The sequence below is a fragment of the Oscarella lobularis genome, chromosome 8 (genome assembly GCF_947507565.1).
Source record: "Oscarella lobularis chromosome 8, ooOscLobu1.1, whole genome shotgun sequence".
In the NCBI taxonomy this organism is placed as follows: Eukaryota; Metazoa; Porifera; class Homoscleromorpha; order Homosclerophorida; family Oscarellidae; genus Oscarella; species Oscarella lobularis.
This window is the reverse complement of record NC_089182.1, coordinates 3313941-3328553: the sequence shown is the minus strand read 5'-3', so window position 1 is coordinate 3328553 and position 14613 is coordinate 3313941. Positions and strand designations below refer to the sequence as shown.

General features: G+C 42.8%; 3 protein-coding genes across 4 annotated transcripts; all 3 read right to left on the bottom strand.

Annotated features, from left to right (window-relative positions):
• Window positions 1-2: 2 nt before the first annotated feature.
• LOC136189964 (uncharacterized) lies at window positions 3-3159 on the bottom strand. Its single transcript, XM_065978033.1, has 6 exons — window positions 2934-3159; window positions 2601-2882; window positions 2410-2544; window positions 1943-2355; window positions 1826-1889; window positions 3-1767 (listed from the first exon to the last, which is right to left on the bottom strand). The coding sequence occupies exons 4-6, from the start codon at window positions 2339-2341 to the stop codon at window positions 1472-1474; spliced, it is 759 nt and encodes a 252-aa protein (XP_065834105.1). The 5' UTR covers window positions 2342-2355; window positions 2410-2544; window positions 2601-2882; window positions 2934-3159; the 3' UTR covers window positions 3-1471.
• A 584-nt stretch (window positions 3160-3743) lies between these two features.
• Window positions 3744-11019, bottom strand: LOC136189934 (receptor-type tyrosine-protein phosphatase S-like). 2 transcript variants are annotated; one of them, XM_065977992.1, is made up of 31 exons: window positions 10782-11019; window positions 10171-10650; window positions 9835-10116; window positions 9646-9780; window positions 9194-9592; window positions 8815-9147; window positions 8610-8756; window positions 8252-8557; window positions 7947-8201; window positions 7614-7898; window positions 7322-7551; window positions 7086-7273; window positions 6920-7032; window positions 6573-6854; window positions 6404-6522; window positions 6266-6356; window positions 6137-6219; window positions 6045-6081; window positions 5894-5994; window positions 5710-5841; window positions 5498-5646; window positions 5301-5436; window positions 5101-5247; window positions 4951-5050; window positions 4795-4901; window positions 4610-4744; window positions 4442-4558; window positions 4243-4394; window positions 4049-4184; window positions 3903-3988; window positions 3744-3845 (listed from the first exon to the last, which is right to left on the bottom strand). In XM_065977992.1, exons 1-30 carry the CDS (start codon window positions 10855-10857, stop codon window positions 3914-3916), a joined length of 5328 nt encoding a protein of 1775 aa, XP_065834064.1. In that variant the 5' UTR covers window positions 10858-11019; the 3' UTR covers window positions 3744-3845; window positions 3903-3913. The 2 variants fall into 2 exon arrangements, with proteins under 2 accessions (XP_065834064.1, XP_065834063.1); XM_065977991.1 differs by having other exon boundaries at window positions 3744-3988.
• Window positions 11020-11131: 112 nt separating this feature from the next.
• LOC136189944 (uncharacterized) lies at window positions 11132-14612 on the bottom strand. Its single transcript, XM_065978006.1, has 11 exons — window positions 14306-14612; window positions 14083-14217; window positions 13635-14030; window positions 13256-13588; window positions 13051-13197; window positions 12697-12999; window positions 12392-12646; window positions 12059-12343; window positions 11767-11996; window positions 11358-11718; window positions 11132-11303 (listed from the first exon to the last, which is right to left on the bottom strand). Exons 1-11 carry the CDS (start codon window positions 14379-14381, stop codon window positions 11245-11247), a joined length of 2580 nt encoding a protein of 859 aa, XP_065834078.1. The 5' UTR covers window positions 14382-14612; the 3' UTR covers window positions 11132-11244.
• Between the last annotated feature and the right edge of the window lies 1 nt (window position 14613).

Here is a 14613-nt window from a genome sequence, read left to right as displayed (position 1 = left end):
TATTTATCTAGTTCTTGACGGATGCAAAACAAACAAATTCAAACGCAACAAAAATTGACTGAAACAACCTTGAGTTTGGTCTAATTATCATTCTTTGGCGTACCAATTTCAGCATACGTTTGGTCAACGGAATCCTTTGCTATATTGGAGCCGACCACCGCAGTTGTACGGGTGGAGCCCGTATAACGAAGGAGGGAGGCTCTCTCAAACGTGATCTTAGGACCTGAAGTGTCTGTCTGTCTGTCTGTCTGTCTGTCTGTCTGTCTGTCTGTATGTATGTCTGTTCGATTTACGACCCGAATAAAGCGTTTTTTCTTTCATAAACGGAAAAAATGCTTAGAAACCCTTATTTCCAATTGATCTGTGCTATTTTCCGTGTTATAAATGCGCTGAGAAACCGAAACGACAGTTTTGATTGTCACGCTCTGACGTCACAATCAAAAGTATCCAGTCACATGTACAGTATATGGGTGGGTATGTACGCGTGTACGGGTAACAGGAAATATGACCCGTAGGTCCTCCTCAAATACAGAGCACATTATCAAATACAGTACAGTGCGTGCCAGCATAAATGGCCAAACGGGACTTTTAGTAGCGCGCGAGGAATTCAGAGCGTAGTTTACATTTGGCGTAGTTTTGACGTTTGATCGTCACATCAAGGATTTCCAATGAAGTCTAGCATTTCTATTTACGTCTATTTTGTAAGAAAACGGTTTTGATTTCACCGCAGACAACGTTTCTATACGTTTTGCTAAGAACACAGAAAAGTTCGTTTTTTTTCCAGTTTCAAACAACATATGACGGCTTTCATAAACTCATCTGTCACTTTATACCATTTTCTAAAACTTCATTATCTTTGATTTTCAATACAGTAATTCGGTGGAAAGAAACGGATGTCACGTGACGTAAATAGAAATGCATTTTTTTCCGTTAGGGATCAAGTTAGAAAGAAACTCACTCTATAAATGGCTTCTCACGTGCATTGTTTAGAAATTTATTATCGGCGAATTTGAAAATGATCTTTCCTTTACAAAATTAGCGCGCGCTAAACTTGCAAAAAATTTAAATCTTTGGGAGTACGTCCCACAAAAGTCAAACTGACATCCCTGTTTAAAATAGGCATTAGAGCGATTTTCGTTGACACACAGTGACACTGTATGTCTTGCAGCGAGTGATCTACAGTGATCTTAGCGCGCGTTTTGTGGCCATTTATGCTGGCACGCACTGTACTGTACGTCAGAAAAGCGCCTAATTAGGAAAACACAGCAATCATGCAAGTACTGTATTTACAGTATGTAGGTAGGACCGAGCTGTACTAGTAGTAGCTAACGGCTGTAATGACAACGTGAATATGTGACAGCATAAAAACTATGACGTCACACTATGTTATGCACTCGCGTACGGTAAGCGGTGGGAGGCTCTGCATGATGGCAACACGGTGAACACCGGGCCATCATTCTCTAGTAGCTTATCAAATACCGTTTTGTTTCTTGAGTATTGTTGTTTCTTCATATGCGCTGGACCGCGTCATTGGGTGAGGCACAATGTCCCCTTTACCGCCCACTTTGCTGGGCATTTCGTAAAGATTTGTCTTGTCACCCGTACAGTATGACTTCTTCGGCCTCTTGCGAAGTCGAACATACATCACAACGAGGACAACGAAGGCGATGAGAGTAATGACAAATAGAACTGTAGAAGCCACTGTAACAGAGCTAAACAAAGGGGCTCTAGGCAATTTCTCTCTCTCTTCACTTAAAGGTCTCAGTGCTTGAAAAATGAAAAAAATGGTTTGAAAATAGAAGGTAAATTTGTAGTCTAGTCTAACCTTCTGGTGCGGTGGTCATTGCTATACTTTCATAGGGACCTGGAGAAATCGTTACAGCGCAAACCTAAATTTGAAAGAATGCATACGGATCAAAATAGCGCTTACTAGAACACGTACCCATACAATATACGAAACAGAATCTTGAAGGTCAGTTAGATTCACCAAAAGAGAATTCGATTTAACGACGATGACTTTATAAAGATCATGTTTCTCTGCGGCAGCTTTTTGGTAAATCACCGTGTAACTTCTGATTATTCCATTAGGAAAGTTAGGACGATTCCACTTAACATTGCCATTATTAAACAAATTGCTTCCCACCCGAACTACCGCGCCGTCTCCTCCACTAGAATCAAATAACACTTCAACGCTTGTAATTAAATAAACGGTCTTTAGATCGACACGTAACCACGGAGAAGATGACGCATACGCTGCAGAACATGAACTGACGTTGCCATCGATTGCTCGTGAGGCGGAGAGTTTTGAGAATGGCCCATGAGTAGCAACTGCATTTTTCATATCAATTTCTCCGCCTCAAAAATGGCTCATATTACAAGAGAAATTCAACAGAACAATGAAGTACTTACAATCTGTAGTCCAGCACACTTCTGATGACTTGAAAGAAGAGCAGTCCCTGCTTTGAGATGAAGTGATAGTTCTCGTCCGTATTCCTTTCCCGCATAACGATGAACACGTCGACCATGACGTTGCGTGACAACCAACTACAAGAAATACATACATTAGTCATTGAGTACGTCTTTAGCTCTGAATTTCTTACTAATGACATTGACCGTTTTCGTTTTCTTGGCGCCGTTTGCAGTGTACACGCATCTGTAGTTGCCATTTAAAACGACGGAGTCCAGATAATTTAGACGAAGTAGTTTGAATTCTGGTGAACTCTTAGTTTGTTGAATTGCTGACGAGTTCTGTATTGGAACTTTCGTTCCATTTGGAAATGTCCATGTTGGGCCAAAATTTCCTTTGGATGAACCGCACACTGCAATCTCACCAACGCTTGTAATAGGAAAACTAGTAAGATTTTTTATGGTAACATCGTCATCTAAATTAAACCCTATTCTTAACGGCAATTGCGCTCAGATGTTTGCCGTACCTTCGTTCTTGTTGTAATACACTTCAACTTCACAAACTTGCAGATAATAGCCATGGGAGCTTGCATTATCATTATGGTGAATGGTAACATATCGAATCCAACCAGAAGGAGAGCAAGGAAAGTCAGTCAAAGTCGTTGGAGCTACACCAATAGGATATTTATCACCACACTTGTGATCTTTGGTTGGGTCGATACTTCCCTTTGCTTGCTCTTTCCCACGTAGATCTCAGACTCTCTTCCGTAATTTCCGCGAGAAAGCATTTTGACGTTGTTTACGGAGTAGAGACGACCCAGATCAATAGTCAACCACACAGGACGAGAAGGGGCTAGAGCAGAATTGGCGCACTCGGACCATTTCTGCCCCAAATGACCATCCACTGCCTGTGCGTAGGAAGTATTTCCCTCAGATGTTGCCAGACCGACGCTAAAATTCAGCATTTTTGCATCCAGACTCACTTCCTTCTCTAAACCCGTATGCGTACGCCATAAAGTTCTTCCTCTCACCTCCACAGACTTGATCAAGCCCAAAAATCGTCAGCGTCGTTGCCAGTCTCAGCACTAACGAAAGAAACCAAGTCATTACAACGCTCGAACGTAGTTCCGTAGTCCGCGGAGTCGGGTGGTTGCTGAAACGAGGCGAGAGGACAAAGAGAGTGTAGCACTCGTCCAAACTTCCGGGACGGAGATGAGTCCCGAGAGATTAGTGGCTAATCTCTCGATCCGTCGCGATGACGCCTCAAGCTGAACTGTGCGGGCCTCTCAACCGATCCCTTCAATCCGAAGAGGCGTGCGAAAAGAAACGATCAACGATTAACGGAATCTTCTGCCATATTTGCAGAAAACCCAATCAACCCAGTCATTACCGTGCGTATCTCTCATGCTATCCTTCAAGAAACAAGCAAAAACGCCTATCTGAGTGAACAGAAGAGAAAAGGAAAAGTTACATCAAAGTTCAGAGTAGTTTCTAACTAGCAACGCTGTCACTTGAAATTCGCATAGGTATCAAAGCCCTTAGTGTAGTCGAGAATCGCCTTGTAGCAGAACTTATATTGATCCTGATAATAATTAAATATTTGAATAATGATTCAATTTTATGGTCGCCAGTGTACACTCACAACGTTCTGCACTACCCCAGGCCTCTTGATGCGCAGCGATTTCACTTTGTAGAATACATCAATCACATTCTCCACCTTCATTTCCTCAATCACAGAAACAATAGTGCAGAACACACCAGAACGACCAATACCATTGCTATGGAAATAGCCGCTCTTCTAGATAGCCATCCATTAGACACGCGCAGAAAACTCACTTGCAATGAACGGTGATGACATTGTTGCCTGTCTTTTGTTGCCATTTTTCAATCTGCGCCATCATTTCAAGTAGGTGAGTTGCTGATGTAGGGCACTCGTCATTTGGCCAGGCAGTAAAGTGAAACTGACGAACCGTTCTCACTTCAGAACCCTACATTATAGGTAAGATAGGAAGAGGAGAAGGTTCTAGCAACAAACCTTCCTGACGTTGATTTTCCTCACGATGTAAGAGTCAGAAGAATTTTGGCTATTAATTTCAACTTTATATGAACCGTAGCGAGCTTTTGTCTTTGGCCAATACTGATAGCACATTTCCTATATCAGATAATATGAACTGATGCTTGTATTCGAATTTTTTCAACCGACATTGCCGTCTTCAATCAGCTGAGTCAAGTTGACGATTGTGTATGTATCCTGTTCCCACACCATTTTCCAGAAGTCGTTCACGGTATTTTCCAGCGGTCCCTGAGTCACTATAAACGCATTTTGACGACGGTAGCCCTGATAAAAACTTTCGTAATTCTCTGCTAGACCAAAAAACCTTTGCTTACATTGACATAGCTCGCATTGATATAATCAGCTGCCGCATTCACGCACAGAGCGCTACTGTCACCAGATCCGGCTTCCTCCAAACGCAAGACGACTCTCTCAGTATCAACTAAAATTGTACTCAACAAACATAGCGGATTGGGGTATTAAAAAATCACGTGGAACAATTTCCGGGTATCGGTTTTTCTTCTGCACGGTAGGATGGAGCCCGGACTCGCACAGAGCCTTGTTGACATTAGCCCTGGTTGTCTGTAAAACCTAAAAAGATACGTGACGTCCTATGCAACACCCAAGCTGTTCATATTTACCATATACTGGCGTTCAAATCCACTTCGACCTTTGCCGTCTTCTTCAGATAGCTTGGAAAATGCTAAGCGAAGATTCTGCACCGGAATTTGAGTTTTGCCGCACAAGACGGCTTCAAGTAGTGCAATATATATGAAAACATATTGAACCTATAGCGAATCCATTGGCTTATGTTATATACTGCAGTAGCGACGAGTCTTACTTCGCCTTGAACCATTTCTTGGCGTCGAGTCCTGAGAGACTTCACGGCACTGAAGACGTCAATCGGAAGCCCTTCGCTGATTTTTTCGAGCATCTGATCAATCACGATAAACGTGCCTGTACGTCCAACTCCAGCACTGACACAAAATTTATGAAATTTGAAAGAAAAAAATTGATCTAAAACTAATCAATGCAAACCTGCAATGAACTACCATAGGACCAGAGTTCTTAGGTAGTTCTCTGTTCACTCTCTTAATAAAACCAAGCAGCCCCGTGGAAAATTTTGGAACACCGTGATCAGGCCAAGCAGTGAAGTGATACAGTTTTAGATATCTCGTTTCTTTTCCCTATACATAGAAAGGCCTGTGTTGTGCCGCAGTAGCAAAAAGACGTTGTGCATGCTTTCTAACCTTTACCAAGACGATTCTAATAGACTTGATGTCATACTCTGCAAACTGTTCAATACTCTCCAAGGTGACATCAAATCCTTCAAAATTTTGCGTTGTTCCAACATCCAAAGGCCAGTACTGACAGCATTTAATCTGAACTCATAAAAGAGTTACAGATAGTGAAATACAGAAGGAAAACGATTACCTTGCCGCTTCCTTCAATCAAGTGTGTAAGCATCACAATGACTTTGACATTTTCAGCCCAGATCATACGCCACATGTCTCCCGCCGTATTCTTGGTTGGCCCTACATGCGAATAACGATGTTACGAGGTTATCTTTCAACTTGAGTACTACCTTGCGAAGCGATGTATTTCTTTGGAATGCAATGGCCCTATAAAACGCATTCAGTTGAGTTCTCTCGTTCAGTGAAGATTGAAGTGACTCACGTCAACATAAGCAGCTGCAATGTAATCGCATTTGAGCGGATCAGCGCCGGGCACAGGTTTCAAAACAACACGAGCATGATCATCTGTAGAGGTCATCAATAATAACGTTGTGCAAGAGAACGACTTTACAAGTCAGAATATTTTTGTAGCGATTTTTTTTCCCATTTGAAGAAGATGCGATAGTAGTCAGTTCCACCTCAGTACCTGCTTGCTCCAGCTCCTACAGATGGAATTAGATTACAGGACGTTGTCATAGGCCATTCGGACCTTAAATTCCTCAGTAAATCCAGACCCCCCTGACTCATTCATAGCGGTGACGTGATCAAGAAAGTCATCCAACTGCACTTCGTGCGTTTCTGACCTTGCGCGAATTGGTTTGCCAGTTGCTAGATATTTTAATCTGGAATGAAAGTAAAGAACTTAATTCCGTTATTACCCAATCCAGAAAATCCGTCCAATTGGTCTTCAACTGGCTTCACAATAAGCTCAACGGTCTGTTCATCAACTCCAGCCTTGCTGTGCACAGCCCTTCGGTAAGTACCGGAATCGCTACTACGAACCGCCGTGATCTGAAGATCCCCATGGGAAAGCTGCTGAAAACGCGTGTCTTTTCCTGGAAAACGTGTCTGTCCTCGATACCATTTAATTTCGTAATTTGCAGCGACATTGCTAGACAAAAGAGCTGTACTGCCTTCGTACACCTCCACTGATAAGGAAGCTACCAAAAGCAAGTACTTGTATATCCTGCAGTACTTAACAGAGCCAATAACTCTTTCTTCTTACCGGCAGTAGGCGAATCTTCGTCGTCGTCGTCGTCGTCGTCGTCATCCCCGAAGCGTACCATTGCGGACATCTTAATAGCGGAAGTTTCACGCTTCTTCTGTTGACTGCGACGCCTAAAACGCGTAAAAAATCGTCTTCTGCTCTATTTACTCTGCACAATGCTCACTTGACGATGATAACGGAAAGAATGATTCCCGCTATGGCTAGTATTACAATAACCACAGCCACAGCAACTGCAGTGCCAGAGTTGCTACCAAAGCTGTTATCAGCGTCGTTTTTGGTCTCCTTTGTATTATTTCTAATTCTGATTATGATACTATTGCATGGCCCCTGAGAAATCGTGACGGCGCAAACCTAAATAAACCTCATCTCTTCAGAAACATCATTAAAATTCGTACGCACCGAAACGTTGTATCTGACAGACTCTTCAAGATCACGTAGAATCGCCGAAAGAGTTGTGCTTGATTTATTAGCGATCATGGGGTTATAAGAATCCTTTCCTTCGGCAACTTTCCAATAGAACAAAACATAGTTTCTAATCATTCCGTTCGGATGTTTAGGAAGACTCCATGTTATCATCTCTGAAGTGGACGTCAATGACATCGAGTCCAAATTCAAAGGAGCAGACGGAGCTGTAAACAAATGACTGTTGAAGTACCAATACAACATAATACGTGTACTAAACGCCACGTACCTCCTTCAGCTGTCTGCACTTCGATTGTGCTGCTGTTTGGCCCATATCCATGCTCGTTTCCCGCGCTCACTTTGAATTCGTACTTTGCCAATAGAATCAAATCTGAGACCTCGATTGGTAAAGCTTTTGTAACAACTATCGACGACCAAGCTTCTGACAAGGCTCTGTAGAATACCCTGTAGTTAGTAACAGAGGCGTTTCCGTTGATGAGACACTGAACAGTCAAAGCCACGCGAGTGCCGATAGTACTTTTAACTGACAAAATGGTGCACTCTTCCGGAGGTCCTAAAAAGCCTAGTCAATACAACGATCAACAAGAATAGCTAAACATACCGTTAACAATAAGAAGAAATTCGCTCGACGCAGACGATCCTAGTGAATTCCTCGCTGTGCACTTGTACGTACCGCTGTCAGAATAGTCTAAGTTTGAAAAAAGCAACTGTGACGATCGCCTTGGTAACTGGACGCCGTTTTTCTGCCACGAATATCGAGGAGGAGGATTGGCTGTGGCACTGCATCTTAGATTTAGACGTTGTCCTTTCACAAACGTTTCCGAATCCGCTGTTATTTTAATATTATAAGGATCATCTTCAATCGAAATATATATATACAATCATAGAAAAACATGAGTGGCTTACACGTGACATTAAGCGTCATTGCCGCCGATGGTGCACTGAGACCATATTTTCCACGAGCTTTGCACGTGTATGATGACCTTGCATCTGACCTTTTGACAGATGCAAACGTAAAACTCCCTCGGTATTCTCCGTCTTTTGTCAGTTTGACAGACGAACTAGAAAGTGTCGTTACATTTATCCCATTTTTGAACCACTCAAAGGCGATGACAGGCATCGACAGTCCGTTCTGTTGCAATACCTTACACTCTAACGTAGCCTTGCTTCCTATCTCAGCAGTCACTTTACTGAGAAAAAGAGTGGGAGCGCCTTGAAAAAGACTGCCAAATGACGTCAAGTCACGGAGCCTTTAATCTCTTACACGGAATATTCGTGAAACAGAATTCCTCTGAGGGTCCAATACATTTTCTTCCTTGATATCTTATTAACGAATCGTCTGCTGTTCGATTTCTTCTTCCCACACCACACGATCCAGAACAATGTGACCACTCACTCCACCTGCAATCAGCTAGAAACATACACTTACAATCAGCCTAAAGTGTACAAATATACTAGCAGCGGTTCACCGTTGATAAGCAGAGTGAAAGCAAGACTTTTTGCTGTGTTGTCAATCCAATTAAAATGACACGAGTACAATTGATCATCTGATGGAGCCTTTCTGATATGTAGACTAGTCAGATTCCCCATTTTAGATTGTCCAACATCAGAATTCGATGACGACAAAGGAATCACGCTACCATTGTTGCCATATTTCCATTGAATGTTGAGAAGTGAATTGAAGTTGGTTGGATCTGGATTGACGCCGCACAGAACAGGAAACCGAAGCGTTTGCCCGGCAGACGCGTAAACTATGTTGGACGCAACCGAAGAATCCTTGTAGAGAATGCCGACGTCCAATTCTAATCATGTACATTGAATATATTAATCACTCCATCATTTTCTTACTGTAAGTTGCTCTCAATTCGCACACTTCTAAATAACTTGGTTTTGATGAAAGCCTTCGCACGTTAATGTATCGGCCCCAGAGTGGAGGAGAGCACGTAGCTCGACGACTCCACGTTTGAACTGAAATTGTTATTGGTTGACCGCACTGTGGATTGGGATTGCCATCATTCTTCAAATTACTACCCACTCGCACTATCGCGTTGTATCCTCGCCAAAAAAACGCTCTGACGCTTGTAATTAAGTAAGCGGTCTTCAAATCGACTCGTAGCCACGGAAACCTTGAGTGCGTTGAAGTGCATGTAACGGTGTTACCATCAATTGCCCGAGAGGGGACCATTCCTCTTACTGTACCCAATGGCCCATGAATAGCAACGGCATTCTTCATATTGATTCTTCCGCCTCAAAAAATCACTCATATCGCAAAAAAATTGACAGAGCACCGAAAGACTCACAATCTGTATTCCAACAGTCTTCTGATGACTTGAAAGAAGAGCAGTCACTGTTGTTGGATGAAGTAATCATCCTCGACCGTTTCCCTTTCCCGCACGACGATGAACACGCTGACCACGAAGTTGCTTGACAACCAACTACGAGGTATACCTATTAGTAAGTGAGCGGATTTTTAGCTCTGACTTTCTTACTAATGACATTGACCGATTTTGTTTTGATCATGCCGTTTGCTGTGTACACGCATTCGTAGTTGCCATTTGAGCCGACGGAATTTGGATAATTATTCAGACGAAGTTGTTTGAATCCTGGTGAATTCTCTGTTTGTTGAATTTCTGCCGAACTCTGTGTCGAAACATTCGTTTTGTTAGGAAACTTCCATGTTGGGCCAAAGTCTCCTTTGGATGAACCACACACCGCAATCTCACCAACAGATGTAATAGGAAAAATGCCATTGGTTAAGATGACACCGTCATCTAAATTGGAATCCTCCTATTCTTAATGGCATCACGCTCAGACGTTTACCGTACCTTCGTTCTCATTGTAATACACCTCAACTTCACATACGTGCAGATGTTTGTGTGGGCTAGTAGTAACAGGACGGTGAATGGTAACGTATTGAACCCAATGAACGGAAGAGCAAGGAAAGTCAGTAAAATTCTTTGAAGCATTACCAATAGGGTATTTATCACCACATTTGTAATCTTTGCTTGGATCCACACTTCCGTCTGCTTGGATAGCGCTCTTTCCCACGTAGATCTCAGACTCTGTTCCAAATTCTTCGCGAGATAGCATTTTGACGTTGCTTACAGAGTAGAGATCACCCAGATTAATTGTCAACCACAGAAATTTAATATTAGAAGGAGCTTGAGCAGAATTGGCGCAATCTGTTGATTCTTGCCCCATTTGACCATCCACTGCGCTGGCGTAGGAAATTTTTTCCGAAGCATCAGATGTTTCTTGTGCAACGTTAAATTTGAGCATTCTTGCGTTCAAAGTCACTTTTTTCTCTAAACCCATACATATAAGCTATTTTCATAGATGTTCGTAAAATCGGAAGAAGCGGAAACACTCGTTCATTTACGTACCCAGACTAAAGAGCCCAAACGAGTGCATTTGACATGCGAACTCTCTTACTCACCTCCAAAGACTTGATCAAGCCCCACAATCGCCACTGCAATTACCAGTCTCAGCAGTAACGAAACAAACCAAGTCATGACAATGCTCGAACGTAGTTCTGTAGTTCGTGGAGTCGGATAGTCGCTGAAACGAGGCGAGAGGACGAAGAACGGCGGCCAGATGAGCGTGAGACTCAGAGTTCTCCCAAACTTCCGGGACGAAGATGAGTTCTGAATAATCTTTCGATCCGTCGCGACGACGCCTCAAGGCGAACTGTGCGGGGCCTCTCAACCGCTCCTTTCGATATGGCCATGGGTTATCCGGGAGGTCGGACCGCGCGCGAAAGAAACAATTGTCAATCAATGACCATCACTAGCCAGCACTAGTCACTACTTTACTCTGACAATTTATCTAGTTCGGATGCTAAGACGAATTCAAACGCGACAAAAAAATGATTGAAAAGAACTAGAGTTTGCTAGTACAGTCTAATTGACATTCTTTGGCATACCAATTTCTGCATACGTTCGGTCAGCAGAATCATCAGCTACATTTACAAAAAGAATTATCTAATAAACCCAGTCATTACCTAATGAAATACCGTTTTGTTTCTTGAAAGTTGTTGTTTCTCCATATGCGCTCGACTGCCTCATTGGATGAGGCACGATGTCCCCTTTACCGTCCACTTTGCTAGGCATTTCGTAAATATTTTTCTTGTCACCAGTACAGGAGGACTTCTTCAGCATCTTTTGAAGTCGAACATACATCACGACGAAGAAAATCAAGGCGATAAGAGTAATGGCAAATAGAACTGTAGAAACAACTGCAATAGAGCTAAACAAAGGCGCTCCAGGACACTCGTCTATTTCTTCACTTAGAGGCCCGGGTGATTTAACCTCTTCTGTATTTTCTCTAATTATGATACTATTACATGGCCCCTGAGAAATCGTGACGGCGCAAACCTAAATAAAACCCATCTTCAAGAAACATCATTAAAAATTCGTACGCACCGAAACGTTGTATCTGACAGACTCTTCAAGATCACGTAGAATCGCCGAAAGAGTTGTGCTTGATTTATTAGCGATCATGGGGTTATAAGAATCCTTTCCTTCGGCAACTTTCCAATAGAACAAAACATAGTTTCTAATCATTCCGTTCCGATGTTTAGGAAGACTCCATGTTATCATCTCTGAAGTGGACGTCAATGACATCGAGTCCAAATTCAAAGGAGCAGACGGAGCTGTAAACAAATGAATGTTGAAGTACCAATACAACATAATACGTGTACTAAGCGCCACGTACCTCCTTCAGCTGTCTGCACTTCGATTGTGCTGCTGTTCGGCCCATATCCATGCTCGTTTCCCGCGCTCACTTTGAATTCGTACTTCGCCAATAGAATCAAATCTGAGACCTCGATTGGTAAAGCTTTTGTAACAACTATCGACGACCAAGCTTCTGACAAGACTCTATAGAATACCCTGTAGTTAGTAACAGAGGCGTTTCTGTTGATGAGACAATGAACAGTCAAAGCCACGCGAGTACCGATAGTACTTTCAACTGACAAAATGGTGCACTCTCCCGGAGGTCCTAAAAAGCCTAGTCAATACAACGATCAACAAGAATAGCTAAGCATACCGTTAACAATAAGAAGAAATTCGCTGGATGCAGATGATCCTACTGAATTGCTCGCTGTGCACTTGTACGTACCGTTGTCAGAGTATTTTAAGCTTGAAAAAAGCAACTGTGACGATCGCCTTGGTAACTGGACGCCGTTTTTCTGCCACGAATATCGAGGAGGAGGATTGGCTCTGGCACTGCATCTTAGATTTAGACGTTGTCCTTTCACAAACGTTTCCGAATCCGCTGATATTTTAATATTATAAGGAGCATCTTCAATCGAAAAATATATATACAATCATAGAAAAACATGAGTGGCTTACACGTGACATTAAGCGTCATTTCCGCCGATGGTGCACTGAGACCATATTTTCCACGAGCTTTGCACGTGTATGATGACCTTGCGTCTGACCTTTTGACAGATGCAAACGTAAAACTCCCTCGGTATTCTCCGTTTGTCAGTTTGACAGACGAACTAGAAAGTGTCGTTACATTTAACATATTTTTGAACCACTCAAAGGCGATGACAGGCATCGACAGTCCGTTTTGTTGCGATGCCTTACACTCTAACGTAGCCTTGCTTCCTATCTCAGCAGTCACTTTACGGCGAAAAGGAGTGGGAGCGCCTTCAAAAAAAGACACTGCCAAATGACGTCAAGTCGCCTTTAATCTCTTACACGGAATATTCGTGAAACACAATTCGTCTGAAGGTCCAGTGCACTTTTTCCCTTGAAGTCTTCTTACAGAATCGTCTGCTGTTCGATTTCTTCTTCCCACACCACATGATCCAGAACAATGTGACCACTCACTCCACCTGCAATCAGCTAGAAACATACACTTACAATCAGCCTAAAGTGTACAAATATACTAGCAGCGGTTCACCGTTGATAAGCAGAGTGAACGCAAGACTTTTTGTTGTGTTGTCAATCCAATTAAAATGACACGAGTACAATTGACCATCTGATGGAGCTTTTCTTATATGTAGACTAGTCAGATTCTCCATTTTAGATTGTGTAACATCAGAATTCGATGACGACAAAGGAATCACGTTACCATTGTTGCCATATTTCCATTGAATGTTGAGAAGTGAATTGAAGTTGGTTGGATCTGGATTGACGCCGCACAGAACGGGAAACCGAAGCGTTTTCCCAGCAGACACGTAAACTTTTCCGGACGCAACCGACGAATCCTTGTAGAGAATGCCGACGTCCAGTTCTAATCATGTACATTGAATATATTAATTACTCCATCATTTTCTTACTGTAAGTTGCTCTCAATTCACACACTTCTAAATAACGTGGTATTGATGAAAGCATTTGCACGTTAATGTATCGGCCCCAGAGTGGAGGAGAGCACGTAGCTCGACTCCACGTTTGAGCTGAAATTGTTATTCGTTGACCGCACTGTGGATTGGCATTGCCATAATTCTTCAAATTACTACCCACTCGCACTATCGCGATGTATCCTTGCCAAAAAAACGCTTTGACGCTTGTAATTAAGTAAGCGGTCTTCAATTCGACTCGTAGCCACGGAAACTTTGAGCGCGTTGAAGTGCATGTAACGGTGTTACCATCAATTGCCAGAGAGGGAACCAATCCGTTTACTGTACCCAATGGCCCATGAATAGCAACGGCATTCTTCATATTGATTCTTCCGCCTCAAAAATCCCTTATATCGGAAAAAAATTGACAGAACACCAAAAGACTCACAATCTGTATTCCAACAGTCTTCTGATGACTTGAAAGAGGAGCAGTCACTGTTGTTGAATGAAGTAATCATCCTCGACCGTTTCCCTTTCCCGCACGACGATGAACACGCTGACCACGAAGTTGCTTGACAACCAACTACAAGGCATACGAGTGCGTTTTTAGCTCTGACCTTTCTTACTAACAACATTGACCGTTTTTGTTTTTTCCATGCCGTTCTACTCACCTCCACAGACTTGATGAAGCCGAAAAATCATCAGTGTCGTTGCCAGTCTCACCAGCAACGAAAGAAACAAAGTCATGACAGTAGTTCGTGGAGTCCGTCACGTCACTGAAACAAGGCGAGAGGACAAAGAACGGCGGCCAGATGAGCGTGAGAGTCAGAACTCCCCGGACGGAGATGAGTTCTGAGAGATTAGCCACTAATCTTTCGATCTGTCGCGGCGACGCCTCAAGGTAAACTGTGCAATCGATTCTTTCATCCGATGAGTCAAGATTTATCCGTAGAAAAAGTTTTTTTCGAAGTGTAGTAGT

Bases quoted from the DNA above. Each gene is read 5' to 3' on its own strand.
- LOC136189964 (XM_065978033.1), bottom strand. From the start codon at position 2,341: ATGAAAAATGCAGTTGCTACTCATGGGCCATTCTCAAAACTCTCCGCC. The intron at 1,890-1,942 runs GTACGTGTTCTA...TTTCAAATTTAG, and splicing joins CTGTTTCGTATATTGTATGG to GTTTGCGCTGTAACGATTTC. The intron at 1,768-1,825 runs GTTAGACTAGAC...TCATTTTTCAAG, and splicing joins AATGACCACCGCACCAGAAG to CACTGAGACCTTTAAGTGAA.
- LOC136189934 (XM_065977991.1), bottom strand. From the start codon at position 10,857: ATGACTTGGTTTGTTTCGTTACTGCTGAGACTGGTAATTGCAGTGGCG. The intron at 9,148-9,193 runs GTAAGAAAATGA...GTACATGATTAG, and splicing joins CGAATTGAGAGCAACTTACA to AATTGGACGTCGGCATTCTC. The intron at 7,899-7,946 runs GTATGTTTAGCT...TAGGCTTTTTAG, and splicing joins ATTTCTTCTTATTGTTAACG to GACCTCCGGAAGAGTGCACC.
- LOC136189944 (XM_065978006.1), bottom strand. From the start codon at position 14,381: ATGACTTTGTTTCTTTCGTTGCTGGTGAGACTGGCAACGACACTGATG. The intron at 14,218-14,305 runs GTGAGTAGAACG...TATGCCTTGTAG, and splicing joins GCTTCATCAAGTCTGTGGAG to TTGGTTGTCAAGCAACTTCG. The intron at 14,031-14,082 runs GTGAGTCTTTTG...GGGATTTTTGAG, and splicing joins AGACTGTTGGAATACAGATT to GCGGAAGAATCAATATGAAG.